The sequence below is a fragment of the Mesocricetus auratus genome, unplaced genomic scaffold, assembly GCF_017639785.1.
Source record: "Mesocricetus auratus isolate SY011 unplaced genomic scaffold, BCM_Maur_2.0 Super-Scaffold_100691, whole genome shotgun sequence".
In the NCBI taxonomy this organism is placed as follows: domain Eukaryota; kingdom Metazoa; phylum Chordata; class Mammalia; order Rodentia; family Cricetidae; genus Mesocricetus; species Mesocricetus auratus.
The window spans coordinates 3,569,359-3,584,825 of record NW_024429267.1 but is presented as its reverse complement, the minus strand read 5'-3'; the positions used below and the strand labels follow the sequence as shown (position 1 = coordinate 3,584,825).

The 15,467-nt window shown below is 39.0% G+C and overlaps 1 protein-coding gene across 6 annotated transcripts in view; it reads left to right on the top strand.

Annotated features, from left to right (window-relative positions):
• The window catches only part of Iqch (IQ motif containing H), a 193,244-nt gene that overhangs the window by 83,377 nt on the left and 94,400 nt on the right, over positions 1-15,467 (top strand). For all 6 annotated transcript variants that reach the window (XM_040739798.1, XM_040739801.1, XM_040739804.1 and 3 more), the window contains 3 exons: positions 185-736; positions 1,442-1,508; positions 12,404-12,487. In XM_040739798.1, coding sequence (XP_040595732.1) covers positions 185-736; positions 1,442-1,508; positions 12,404-12,487 — 703 coding nt within the window. The remainder of the gene's footprint in view (positions 1-184; positions 737-1,441; positions 1,509-12,403; positions 12,488-15,467) is intronic.

Below are 15,467 nucleotides of genomic sequence, written 5' to 3'. Positions count from 1 at the left end.
TATTACTAGGTAATGAGTTTCAATGACATTACTTTGACATCCTGATGTACATATATGAAATCAGTCCTAGAAGCCATATTTTCCCATCTCTAAGTGGTAATTGATGAAGTGTTAGTTCACATGTGTTGATCACACTAAAAGAGATCCTAGGATATTTCACTTCTGGCAAACTTTCTTTCCCCAGGCTATGAAAATTACTACACCGTCAAAGACTGCAAAATTACCATGGGATTATGACTTTTTTATTTATGATGGCACCATAGACAAGACAGCCCCAGACTTCTTAGCATTCAAGGCACATTATAGTTTAGCCTGGGGAAGTATTTTTTCTCTTCTGGAACAAATTGAGAAGTTTCTCAAGGACTATGCAATATCAGAAGCCAAAGTTAAAGGGAGGAATTTGTTGGCCCTGCTTCCAGAATTTGAGCTGAAGAATAAACTTACCCGAGATGATGTTCTGTTAGTGCTAGAGAACCCTCTTCAGATCCAAATGCTGTTAAACCTTCCGGGACAGAGGTACAAGGGCCAAGATGGAAAGACGGAGGCTGCCATCAAGATCCAAGCCACATGGAAATGTCACAAGGCGAGACAATTCTTCATTGCTTATCGCCAGAAGAAGTGGGCCTCAGGTGTGATCGCCCTTGCGTGGCTTTTATATTGCCACAAGATAAGGATAAAGAAGATACTGAAGGAATCTCGTCAGAGACACCTGGAGAATTTCCGCATTCGAGCCAAGGTGCACCAGGCTGCCAGCTGCTAAAGCAGACCTCTCTTTCTAAACATTTCTTGCTTCAACAATTGCAACACCTTGTCTCTTTATCTTCCCTTCCTTCTCCAGCCACCCCCCCAGCCAGCATCCTGTACCTATAAGTCTCTGCAATATAAGATGCACAAACTTTGTTTGTTTGTGCAGCATATTTTAGTCTTAACCCAGAGTCTAACTTACATGCCTGCAAAATCAGTTACAATTTTTCTATAAAAGAAAATGCTTCTTGTTTTGACTATGGTAGTTGTGTTAGAAAGTCAGTGTTTTAACTGCACTACCTTTTCCCCATATATATATTACACACACACCTTCTGACATTTTAATTTGCTAGAAAAAAAATCCTCACTTGTCTACATTGCTGTCACCACTTTGTCAGAAAGTATTTAAGTTTGCAGACAGCCTTTTAATTAGTGCTCACAATTTCATTTATGTTTGCTTTCTCTTTTTTTCATTCATATTCTGTTAATTAAGTGAGCTGCCTCTAATCTTCCCCTGCCAGTAGCATCATGTAGCCACCTAATTAAATTAATTGGGGAAGATGTTTTAAGTATGTAATTAAATCAATTAATATAATTTATGCCTGGCTTAACTGTACAGTGGAAAAACAGCTGAAGTTTGACTAGATGAATCCACTACAGCTTCCTGTCACTGATCAATGCTCTTCTTGCTTTTCAGCATCTGGCAGCCAACTGGAGTCGCATCAGGACCTCCAGGAGGACTATTATCCATATCCCATCATTAGGTATAACACTTTTGCCTGCAAATCTATCAGCAACCTCTATTACCCACCACATTATGGCTCCTTGATTGAGTTCAAGGAAGGCCCCTTGTTTTATTCAAATTGGTCTCGGCAGGAAAATGTTCTCGACATGATGAGAGTAATAACACAGGGCCCTCGCTCGAAACGGCGTTTAATTTGGGGATTAAGCAAATAAAGTCATTATGTGGGGGCTGCTATTCAGTGGAGAGGTGATTTGCTGTAATTCGCTTTCATCTGTATGAAATGAACTAAAAAGTTGTATTTTTCCCCCTGAAATAACAGATAATGTTTTCGATCTTCTTTAATGATGGAAGAACACAGGCTTGTGTGTGTTGTTGCTGTTACGCCAATAAGCCAGGATATTGCTTGTACACTGTTTTTAATCAAATGTGCAGTCAAAATGATAAGCTACATTCTCTGAAATTATTTAGTTCTAATTGCGAGCAGATGGGATGTTTTATTTGCACCTAGGGCGCCTGAGCAAAAGGAAATGCTGTGTGAACAAGAATAATTAAGAAGTTGAATAGTGTTTTTTGCGCTTAAATAATCTGCAGTTTCATGTTAATTAGCACTAATGTAATTATTTAATTACATTTATGAATTGGGGAACTTAGAAGCTGTTGTCTGAAACACAGTGGTAAAATAGGTAAGCCAAAATGACGTGGGGAAACTCAGAAATTTGTGCTGGAAGTTTGTTTCAGACATGAGTTGCTGTGGGCATTTGCATTTCTGGCTGCTTGCTTTGCTTTGTTCTGCCTCTACCTAGGCTGTGAAATTTCTTGAATGAGGCTGAAATTTTTTACACTGACTTAGTAGAGTTTTGACAAACAACAAAAAACACTAGATTTCAATATTACCCATTAGCGCTTTGTTAAGGCCTTTTAAGTAGAGCAATACAGCCAGTGATCTATTGTTGTAAAATCCTAGGCTACAACTAGTGCTCAAGTGTGGGAGTGCCTGTTTGGATACCAGTGTGTGTTAAAGAAACATCACATCTAAACAGTAATATGAAAGAAAATTATTATAATCACTATATAACTGAAACTAAGAATTTTAAATTAGTAAAATTTAATAGTAATAAAGTGAACAAACCTTCCTGGATTACAGAGTCTGTCCTTTGACCCAGGACTTGTGGGAATTGGTGAGGAAATGCTGGCACTGCACAGGCTTTGGTTTTGCTCTTCTGTGCCTGTAAGTGAGTGAAGAGAGATCTGAACCTCACTCTAACTTAGGCTTTGGTTTTGGGGAGACTACTTTTGCACAAAATACACTCACACACAGAAATTACACTTGTAATTGATTACAACCCAAGAGGCTAATTGAAGACCCAATTAACTGACTTGGGGCCTTAGAATAAGGTGCAAGAGATTTTGCTTCTGCAACTAATTGTAGACTTGGCCTGCTAGTGTACAGGGGGTCTCTTCTGCTTTCTGTATTTTATTCAGAGTTAGAACTAGAAGTGGGCCCTACCTTGCAATGTCGATAAGCACTCAGTATCTGTCCCCTACCTTACAATGTCAATAGGCATTCAGTATCTGTCCCTACTTTGCAGTGTTGATAAGCACTCAGTATGTGTTCCCTACTTTGCAGGGTTGACAAGCTCTGTGCCCTGCAATACAATGTTGATAAGCATGAGGTTAGTGCAATCATCTCCACAAGCTGCTCCCTCCTACACTCCACTTTTGATACCCCCAAAAGACCCCCCAAAACAAAACCTTCATAAACCGTCCACCCTGCAGAGATGCATGACACAAAGGAATCTTCAAAGAAGTAAGAAGTAACCTGTATAACAGTGTAATTAGGGCAGCTTGGAATTCCAAATGTAAGTTCCAGGCCATTTCAAAGGCTTGGTGAATATAAACCAAGGGCAAGAATGGCCAGATCATAAGCACTTGAATTACAGAGCATGATTTTCAATTAATGATTAAAGCTGTGTTCTTTCAGACTGTGCATGTGTAGTATAAATAAACACATCATCAGTATAAGATCTCCACCATTTCATTTTTTTGTTTGCAAACAACAGAAATATTAACTTTCCAGGAAAATTCCTAATAGTACATTTTTAATAGACTAGAGTAAGCTCAGGTTCATTCCCAGTGAAGCATGCACAGAAGCCGACTGCTCCCCCAGCTTGTGGGAAGCTTGTTCCCGAAGCCTGTGCTTCAGGTTTTCTGAAAGTCAGTTAATAACCTAAAGTAGTCATCTCACCTACTCCACAGGCAGAATTCTTTAAAAATATACATTTTTCTTCTTAAGATGAGTTACATTTTTTGTTTGTTTGCCACTTTCCTGTGGGAATGCACAAAGATTTCACACAGATACAACATGGCTTCTTTGTCTCATGGGCCAAGTACTCATTGCAACAGTTCATAAGCCTGGGAGTGAAACAGTTCATAAACTTGGGAGTGAAACTGTTTTTTCTAAGTACATTGAAAAAAAAAGCAAAACAAAACAACAGCAACAATAACAACTACAAAGAAACCATCCCATCCTATTAAATATAATAGTTTTCCTTCCAGAATGCAGGCAAATTCAGTTCACTAGTCAGAATCAGTTGGGAGACTCATCAGGCTCAGGCAAAGACTTCCAGCTGCTCTAGACTGTCCGGCTTCTCCCTCCTACAGGGCACTCATGGTAGGATCACTAGAGGTAATTACAACATTCTACCAGCCAGGTGGGGCTGTACTCATTTATTTGACCTTAAGGTGAAGTAGTGAAAGGTGTATAATATACTACTGGTGGAGACGTTTGATTGTTTGCTCTGGTTTTGCATTCTCCAAATGAAGAAAAGATGGCCTGTCAGTGACATTTTTGCTGCAAAATACTAGAACGTATTTTTAAATCTATAGTTTGAAAATATTGTGACATTATATATTACAGAGTAGCCTCCTTGAAAAGGGAGTTACAAATTTGATTGACTGTTAGTATTTCACTAGAAGTGACAAATATTCGTAGCTATTTTTAACATACAAGGAAGGTAGAATGAAATTGACTAATTGTCCATAGAAACTGGTTGGCCTTGTACTCTCATAAGATAAAAATGTAGGCTGATCTCTTAATTGGATATTGCATATTTTCATCATTTTTATTAATGAAATATAATTATAGCAAAATAACCTATGCTTCATAGCAGGAATAGAAAACTAGGGTCTATTTTAAGCATAATCTATCAGTCAAAGAAGAAAGAACGGCAAAAAGGAATCCTAATTTCTCTAGAAAAATAAAAGAGGTCTAAATAAAACCTGCCAACTTACACTGCTTGCAGTTTCTTTAGTTAGGTTATTTCCTCCACTTTTTACTTATCCCCTGCACTTCTTTGTTACAGTACATCATCTGGTGCTATTCCTAAATCCAATGGAATTTAAAAAATATATTGCAGTGAAGAGGGGATGTGCCACAGATTGAGCTCCGAGGCCCCAGCTGAACTCTGGGGCCACTGTACTCCCATTAGGTCTCAGCAGTGAGCCTCTTCTCTCTTCGAATGCAAACAGAAGACACACTGAAGTGCTTGGTTTTGTGCTTTCCTCCTTGTAATACTTTATTTCATTGCCAATTGCCTAATTGATTTAATGGCTAAACATTACATACATAATTTTATGTTCCTCTGGGCTCTTGCCTTTAACACAATTAGGGGTCTCCAAAATATTTCATTCCATAAAAATTGTGAGTATTGTTTTTATAAAAAATTCACGGACAGCATTCTTCAGCTGGCCTGTACTATTGCAAAAGCCTGAAGGAAAAGATAGGAAGTGCACATGATCCTGGGATACCCTAAAGGCTGGTGGGAGGGTTGTTTCCTAACTGCAGTTGCTTTCCTTCCCAACCCAGGAGCTGAGAGCAGAGCTCCCTGTGCGCCAGGCAAGTGAACTACTACAGGGCACAGATGGGAGGTCAGTCTGTGTTGAGCCTCTAAGCACACTGCTCTCCACTCGCAGTTTTTAGTTATTAACTCAAAGAGTCAATAGATTTTGTTCCTTATACTTGGGGGCAAGAAGTTGGAACTTCCCACCCAGTCTTCCCTGGTTTCACCATGTATTTTGGCAGGTAGTCTGGAGTCTATAGATAAACTATAGAGATGCCACACCAGATCCTCATTTCAGGAAGAGGTACAGTCAAGATCTCCCTGATGGGTTTTCCTAGAGATATCCAGGACTTTTAGCATAAGACAAAGAATACTTAAACATTTACTTTCTTCATAGCACAAACTAAAATTAAAACATATTTGTATTATTCCATGTTACATTCAAACAAGTAACCTAAGTCAACACTCATCCACAGGTTTGATCAGAGTTGGCCCAGTAATTCCATAATGTGAAGACAGTTGGTCTTGAGTTACCCAGCACTAAGCTATGACACAAAGACATGGCATTGAAGTGAGTTTTAAATGGCACAAGCTTATAGAATATTCATTAAATGGATCAATATTAGGATAGGCTTTAAAATCTAATAAATTAGTATATTTTAATAAGATAGTATTTTATTTACTATATTAATAAACTTAATATATGAATTAAAATCTAATCTTTGAAATCTCCTTCATATTGTCATTAACATACTGAAGTTTGTTCAGTGGTTCTCAGATATTTTTCTTTAGGACCGCTTTATACACAAAATGATAATTGAAGGCCATAAAGAATTTTAACTCAATTCTTTTTGTGATCATTTGCTGTATTTATTGTAACATCAGCACTGAGGATGCTGAGGCAGGAGGGTTGAAAAATATGAAGCTTGGGCTTCATAGAAAGATCCTGTCTACCCCTGGAAGAGGGAGAGACAGAGAGAATAGAGGAAGGAAATAAAACTGAGAAAATAAGAAACGAACTAATAAACCTATTGTTCATTTTGACTTCTATAAAAAATAGCCATCTTTGGTTAGTTTGGTAAGTTTACAAATCTCTTAATATAGCATGGCTGGGTTTTCATGTTTCTGTATTTAGCCTGTTACCTGTGTTGTTCAGGCTGAAGTAGAGAATCTGACCCTATAGAGATTAACTATTTGGAAAAAGGAAGAATGTTTTATCATCTTTTCGAATAATCTTGTAGTTCTTCTCTGTCTTTGTGCTAACCTCAGCTGTAGTGGTGTTATGTGTTGGCTTTACCGTGGAGTCTGCACCAACAGATTCTGTGTCTCAGGACTTAGAGGAATGAGTTGCCTTGAAAAAGGCAAATAACTTCTCAAAATCATTTTGAAAACAGTTTTGACCTTATAGAGCCCCTCAAATGGTCTCAATGCCCTCAGAGCCCCTGAACACCATCTGAGATTCGTTAGATTTAGCTGGACCTACAGAAAGTGCCATTTTTTGACAGTGAATCTGTTTAATTTGAGAACGTTTTCAAAACTTAGCAAATAATCTGATATGTTTATGATACCTTCATAATAAAATCCTCTAATCTTTTTCTACTGCCTCCAAAAGACAACTACCCATTTTAACAAAGTGACACTGCACATATATTATATAGATGGCTCAGCTAGGATCTGCTCTCTCAAATCTTGAGCTTTCTCATTGGTCCAAGTCTCTAAAACATGGCTACAACCTGACTGTCTACACCACAGGTCTCTGGGTTATTACAAGACTCTTCACAGTCATCTGTGAGGTCTGTCATGTGGAGCTTTTTGTTTTCAATCATTGGAATGTCAAAGCTTTTTTTAACCAATGGGAGTGGTCCCAGGTTGCCTCTGTAATAATGTCTGTCTTGCTTAGCTTCTACACAATATACTTTCTTGATTGAGGAGAAGGGATAGGGTTACTAGTACAGCTGTTATAACAATGTGAGCCATAGGTAGGAAGGACGTGATGTATTCAATATCACCAGCTATGTTTCAAAATGGGAAAAAGGCTGAGAACTACTTCATCAGACCATCTAACGTAAGTGGATGACTAAGCAAGTAGTTGTCAACAGGAGTCTATCTTAAACTCCTCTCCTTTGAGAGTACTTAAAGAAAGGAGAAGTTAAGAGTCAACCACAGGGTAATGAGCTAAGTGATCAACATCATATGACCAGCTACCACAATGGAAGCCTTCCAGGAAGGCATGTCAGGTTGTCTTGAATGGTCTTTGGCTGAATTCTTAATTTCTGTGGTTTCACCGAAAGAAAAGCCAGTGCTAGAAGAACTAGTCTTTTGGTCGCATCACCCATATAGCTGTTTGTGGGAGCATAGTATTGGGGAAGGTGGCGAAAGCAGAAGTGAGGACAGAGAAACCATTGCTGGTAACCAACAATGAGCACCATAGATTTAGTAAAAGACCAAAATAGTGGAATGACTTTAGAGAGGCAGCTTACCAGTGACCCCCTATGATGGGAAGTGGGACAGTCATGTGTTCAACTACTTACTTGGGACAAGATGGAACATTCTATAAAACTGGGCATCAATGGCCATGGTGGTGTACACATTTTATTCCAGCTCTCAGGAGGCAGAGGCAGGCAGATCTCTGTGAGTTCAAAGCTACTCCAGTCTGCACAGGCCAACCAGGGATACATAGTAAGACCCTGTTAAAACACAAGCAAACAAACAAGCAAAACACAACTTGGAATGGTTTGCAGGTGATAAAAATACCCATAAGGAGAGAAGCCAGGCTCCTCCCAAGTGAAGAGAAAGATAGAGGGCCCCTTTCTGTCACTTCTGGGTTTTTCTATGATGATAAAGGACCTAGAAAATCTTACAAATTCCTCTTGGCATTCCTTGATCTTATCATAAATTCTCTAGATTAGAGAACATGATTGTAGAGTTGAGAGGATAGGATGAAGAGAGCAAACGAGGAAAGGACTAGGGATTACATGAGAAAGTCTTTAAGTTAAGATCTGCAGGCACATTTCGTTCACTTGTTTGGCTGTGGATTCCTCAAGGGTCTGCTCCTGGGCTATGGTCTGGTTATAGCAGCTAGAGTTATGGAAGAGAGAAGAGAGACAGATAATATGAGTAAACAAGCAAGCAAAAGAGCCTACAATGGTAAAAGGAAATGATGATTTAAGCGTGTAAGAGAATGACAGTGTAAAGAGGCCAAGAACCAACTTAGAACACAGCCGAGTGGTAGAGGTAGGGAGATAGCTCACCAGGTAAAGAGCTTGCTGCATAGAGTCTGAGTTTGCAATCCCAGCACCCATGTAAAAGCCAAACCCACTAGCATACACCTGTAACTCAAGCATTAGGGGAGGGATGGTGGAGATGGGAGGGGCCTAGGGGCTCACTGACCACCCAGTCTAGCTGAAACTGTGAACCACAGGTTTAGTGAGACCCTGTCTTATAAAATAAGGTAGAGAACAATAGAGGAAGACTGCCAACATCAACCTCTGGCCTATGCCCACTCCCCACAGGCATACACATTGAACATATACATACACCATATCCAAAGAAAGAGGAGAAAGGCAGGGGGAAGGAGGGAGGAGAGAAAGGAAGAAAGAAAAGGAAATGGTAGTGAGACACAAGAGTCTGTCATAAAAAGAAGCTCTATTCAGATAGTTTTGTGCTTACAGAAGTGATAATGTTCTCACATTTAAATGAAGTTCCTTTTGAGAATTTTAGTTTGGCTTAGCTAGTGTTAGGAAATATATATTAATGATGGGAACACTTAATGATTTCACAGCATGTGCTGGGGATCTTGGCCCTCTCATCTTTCAGTCAAAGGTGTAAAAGAAGGCAGGCAGGATGGCTGAGAAGGGTGGATCTTAGTGGGAGCAAGGAGATAGACAGGGTATAGAATTGGTGTCCCAAAACTACAAATAGACGCTGGAGGGACAGCTCAGCAATTAGGATCTACAAGGATGACAGCTATGAGGCTACCTTAAATGCCCTCCCTAGATAATGAGATTGATGACTACCTTATATGCCATCCTAGAGGCTTTATCCAATGCCTGATGGAAGCAGAGGCAGACACCGACAGCTGAACACTAAACTGAACTCCTAGAACCCAGTTGCAGAGAGGGAGGAGTGATGAGCAAAGGAGTCAAGACCAGGCTGATGAAACCCACAGAGGACCCCAGACTGATGGCTGAGAGGCCAGCATGGGACTGATCCAGAACTCCTGAATATGGTGTCAGTGAGGTGGCCTCGACAATCTATGGAGCCTCAGGCACTAGATCAGTATTTATCCCTGGCATCCAAATGGATTTTGGGGACCCATTCCACATAGAGGGATGCTCTCTCTGCCTGTACACATGGGGAAGGGCCTAGACCCTGCCCTAGATGATATGAGATCCTCCATGGAGGATCTCACCCTCCCTGGGGAGCAGAGTGGGAATTGGATAGGGGATTGGGGGTTGGTGGGGGGCGGGGGAGGAGGGGAGGGAAAGGGAGTTGGGATTGACATGTGAAGCAAGATTGTTTCTAATTTAAATAAATAAAAAAGTCTACCTCAAAAAATGTTTCCCTCTTATACTTCCCTGCTACCACTTGAGGGTGCTTTCTTGTATATTATGTATTTAAATTGGTCATAAGAGCAAAATATGAAGTAGCTGAAATACGTAAGAATTTACAGATTTAGGTGATCCTGGACAGACCACTAATCTCTGGCTGCCTCCTCTGTAATAAGACAAGGTTGAGGCTGATAGCTTATCAAATCCCAGTGTTCCTATTTGACCTTTGAATTAACTGTACCTTCGCAGTTATATTCTGAAGTATGATGTCTCCTTGACACAGGACAGGCTGCTCAACACCCCAAAGCCCCAGAATACTGCTGGGGCTGATACTTGCATAGTTAAATCACCATTGTATTTAATCTATGTTACTGGCATTGTTAAGAGTTTTCATCTGTTATCAACACATGTATTTTGTCAATATACAAAACATAAAAATAAACTTAGCTTTAACACAAAACAAAAACCAAAAAATGATTCCCTGGGAAAAGATGGATCAGTGGTTAAGAGAACTTGCTGCTCTTCCAGAGGATTCAAGTTCAGTTCTCAGCACCCACATAGGGCAGCTTACAACTGCCTGTAACTCCCTGATGCTCTCTCCTGGCCTCTGTGGGTACCTGCATATATGCAACATACGTAGACACACACATGCACATATATGCATATACACTCACATACACACATGTAAATAAATCTAAAAACTTGCCTCCTGACTTTTGCTTTGTTGCTGGTGTATATACTGCGTGTCACAGAATGTCCATGTTGCTTGTCACAGAATATGCCCTGTGCCTCATAACATTAAAACACCTCATATTTTATACTACTTTGAAATTCCCAAAATGTCTTCATATCTGTTGCCTCATGTGATTTTCCATAACAATGTTCTAAGATTGCTAACAGGAAATGGGTAGATGCATATAACTGGTAAGTAACCAGTTATTTATAGCTCTGTATATATGTTTAATATGCATCCTTGATCAGTGGTAAAAGAGATGCCAGGTAATTTGTTGGGAGACTGACCTCAAGCACATGAATGAAACGCATTTATTCACACACTGCACATGTGGCTACAAAGTCCTCAAATGTCTTTTACATTTGAAATTGGACACCATCGTAACTAGAAATCTCATGATGCCTTTTTTCTTTACCGTTGAAAGAAGATGTAGTCACAGGATAGTCTCAGGCATGTTTCTAAATCACACTTTGTTCCTTAATCATTTCCCTTTTCTTCTTAATAGCGTCAATATATGTTATTTGCTAGTATGTCTTTTAAGACATTTGCCTGCATGTAGATAGATGTGTGTATATAGATTGATTGTTGATACACAAAATTCTAAGAGTTACAATATCATAGGCATGCATATAAATAACACTTTCAGATGTGGAGTGGTTCTCTAAATTATTAGAGAAATTAATAGTCATTTTCTAAAATGACTCCAGCCACCCATTGGTCCTTCTGTCTTTCTAGTTCTTAGGCTCATATGTATAAAACAAAGAGACTTTCGGGTGAATTATGAACTCATTTGTTTTTCAGATGTTTTCTGGTGTTTAAACACTGACATCAAAGCAAAAAGGCAATTATCAGTATTCATTTGGTCTGGAGACCCGTTGCCTGAATTGCTATAGTTTTTCTTATGCTGAAAAAGAAATGTGTGGCATATCTTGCATTCATCCATCACGTCCTTTTTTCTACAGCAGTTACACACAGACATGTGTTTGGGCTCAGTAACCACAAGGAGGCATGGAAGCCTCTCTCAAAAATGTGCAAAGTGATTTCAGTTTCTAAGAGAGTTCTACCTTCGGTTCTCAAATTCCTAACAAGCAACTGTGACTGCTTGTGAAGACACATGCCTTTCAAGTTCATGTTCAGATCTGCTTTCTTAAGGCCTGATGTTAGAGCAGAAGCTATTACTTCTTTTGTGGGCATTCTGGACAGTGGCAACACATTATTTTCCTTCTGCTCCATCTCCAGTAAAAACAAAAGGGACCACAGGCCATTGGTAGTACCGACAGAGTAAATGCCTTGACCCTTCTCGTCCTTTGAAGGTTAAAAGTTCTGACCCGGATCAGAGAGTGGTGCTTTGATATGCGAGTTCTTAAACACAAGTTTCTGACAGCAAAGGGATGGATTGAACCCTGTGTAGAATGATTCTTGGAACCAACTTCAAATTGCTGCATGATTTTAAAGCCAAAACAATCCCTTACACCCGACCCTAACATTTTCACATGTCCTTTTGAACACTCATGTTAAATGTCAGATGTTTTCTCCATGCATTTGTAATCTAAATTCTCGGGAGCTTTGTCAGTACTGAAAGAATAGGAACCGCTATTGCAGAACATGCTGTGTAGCACACCTTCCAAGCTTAGTCCTTGAGAAACACAGACTGTGATTTTAGGATATTATCGGTAATGCAAAATGCTGCAGAGTAAAAATTTTGGCCCTAAAAATGCAGACTGCGACGTTTTGAAATTTCTTCGTGTGCTATATTGATGTGCTGTTTCTGTTTTGACACTTTGCCTTTTAGGGTATGCCCAGCCTGTGCGAAAACGCATCTCTGATTTTGACATACAGCAGAACATGCAGCTGGGGAGGCTGTGCGACATCCTAGGTACAGTAAATAATTTTACATCAATTACTGTCTATATCTTCTGGATAGATACTCGTAAAATATTTCCTATTTTTCCCCCTTCTACATGGAAAGAACTTAGCTTTTTAACCTATTTGCAAGGTAAATGATTATTTTGTTTTAAGTAATAGATTTACAGTGAAGTCAGCTTGAATTTTTAAATGTTTGAGCAATTTTTGAAGTTTTCTAAATTCTTTTTTGAAAAACAGTTTCCCTATCATAGACTCAAATAATCTTGGTTTATCGATTCCTTCCAGTGAAATGGGTCAAAACTCTTTATTTGTCGATATTGTCTATACTTCTGGGCATGGAGTAGAAAGAATGAAGCACTGTATTTTCATTATAAGAATAAGAGGAAAGCAAAGACAGATTCTGAGAAAACATGGAGTGCCTTGTGGAGGGAATTCTTAGAAATCCAGGCTCTAGGCTGATGGAAATGTCTTTGCAAAAGTCAAACTGGTACTGTTTTAGTCAGCACTCAGCCACAGACTGGATCCTGCTATGGCCAGGTTGCAAGCATGGCTGGAAAAAAATACAGATTACAAAGTATATGTTATTACAAGAAGTCAGTTTATGAGGAACTGGCCTCCAATTAAGGGTTAAATAAAAATTAGATTTTTAGAAGTTAATAAGAACTTCTTTGTTTTGTTAAAATATAATTGCTTTGGCCCTTATTTAAGCACTATGAGGAAGAATTTTATATTATCAACGGCCAACTTAGCTGGCTTCCTGGAATGACATACTTTACATGATTCATAGATATTTCAACATCATTATTATTTTATAAATGCCATTTGGTAACAAAAATACATCAGTACTAGAAATTTACAGTGTCCCAAAATAATAATAGCATAATTGCTTTAATCTGTTATCTAGGCACCAATGCTATGTTTCAGCATTATACAACAAGCCCTTTAGTGATGCGAGATTGACTTGTTATAGCTGAGCTATTCAACTAAAAGCCTGACTGCCTGGGACCACTGAGGTACAGCAGAGGGCAGACTTTACCCTGATTTATTTGAATTAATTTTTTTCCTCAGCTTTTTATATACCCTTCTATATATAGTACAAGTCATCACAAAGGAGTATCTTTATAAAAATTTCTCGTTATAGAAGAAAAAAGTACTTGGGTACTATTTTTAGTAATCCAATAATTCTATCTGTACCTACAAAGAAAAATTTTGCAACTATGGCCATTTCTGAGAGATTGTGCCTTTTTCTGGTACATTATCATTCTGATCCAACAATGTGTCCACGTAACCTCTTCATAGGGGCAGCTTAGAGGTGGGTAGTGAAGTTGAAGGTGTTTTGTTGTGAAATAAAAGTAGAAAAAGAAAAGGAGAAATGATAAATGATTTGGGGAGGAAGAATAAAACTTCTTTTATTCTGTTAATTACTAGTAAAGGGTATTGGTTTGCCTGCTTATTCAGGAGGGAAATAAATATATTTTGATCACAGTAAGACTTGCCTCTGGATATGGGCTGTGATGTTAGGATGGTCAGTTAGAGGAAAAGAAATAGAGGAACTGATTTTGACTACCATTCAAAGGAAGCTTCATCTCCATAACAGCTCCTTTCCATAACTACATGTCAATTAATTGTGTTTGTAGATTCACAGCGAATTCCCTCTCCATTGGGTATTAGAGTTAGTGATATGTATTGTTCTGACAGAAATGAGCAAGAAAAATGGCATTGTCAACTTGATTTCTTATTATTTGAAGCTTAGAGATTTCTTCCCAAGTAAAATTCATCTTCTGTTACTATAACTATTTTTGCTGTTTATGTTCTATTCTTTTATGCTTTCTTAAAAACTCACACACACAATAACAACAACCACCACACATTTGGTTTTTAGACTCACTAGTTTGATAAGACACTAGTTTCTTCCCCAAAACGCAAGGCTAGCAATAACTAATGTGATCAGTCAACAATTGGATACAAGTTATTCAACTACTTTCTGTTCAGCTAACTTATTTTGATGTTTATATGACAATGTAGTTTTAAAAGAAAATTAACTATGTATCTGGAGCACCTCCTATCAGCCTTTTCCTGGACCAGTCGAAAAGTCACCCTGTTTCCATAGGGAGGGACTTCTCCTACCTACCATGTACTCAATAAGGGAGGAAAACATTCTGTCATCTACATTTCATTCTTCCAAACCCCCACCTTACCAAGAGTGCCTATTGAATAACTCCTCTGTAGTCTACACTGTACTGTGACCTGAAGGATATACAGAATTTAAGGAGCTTGGTGACTGCTGAGGGTGTAGCTCAGCTGGTGTTTACCTAGAATGTATAAAGCCTTGGGTTAGATCCCCAGCACTGAATAAACAAACCTGATGCGGCCATGCAAATTTGCAACACCAGCACTTAGGAGGTGGAGATTGGAGACCAGACTCTATTACATAGTGAGTTAAAGATGGACCTGGGCTGCATAAGGCCCCATCTCAGGAAAAAAAGATATGAAAAAGGAGCTTGGATTGATAGATTGAAAAATTACCAGAGACTGCAGATGACACTACTTCATCATAATAAATAAAGCGATTGATCAAAAGGAGCCAGGTACAGAGGGCACAGCAGGGAGTCACTGTTGACTGTGTCATTTGTTCAACACTTTCTTTGTGCCACATACCAAGAATATTTTTCCTTTCATTTAATATTCCAGAACTCTATATCTAGGTGATCAAACCCCCATTTACAGACGAAGAAACCAATGCTTAGAAAAGTTAAAAAAAATGTGCCCAGGGCCCATGTTCTGTGTACTCTGCCAAACCAAACAGCAGTCTGGCAACTTCCTCTTGACCTTTTCAGCCAGCAAAGTTCAGGTGGCCCTCCCTCCCCTGAACTTCCTTGAGTACCTGTGTGTTTGAAATGGTTGCTCCCAAAGACATTTCTCAGTCACTTTGACCCTAAATTTCCTGGAGTATTGAGCCAAGTGCTTTGTTCCTATTTGTACCTAGATTA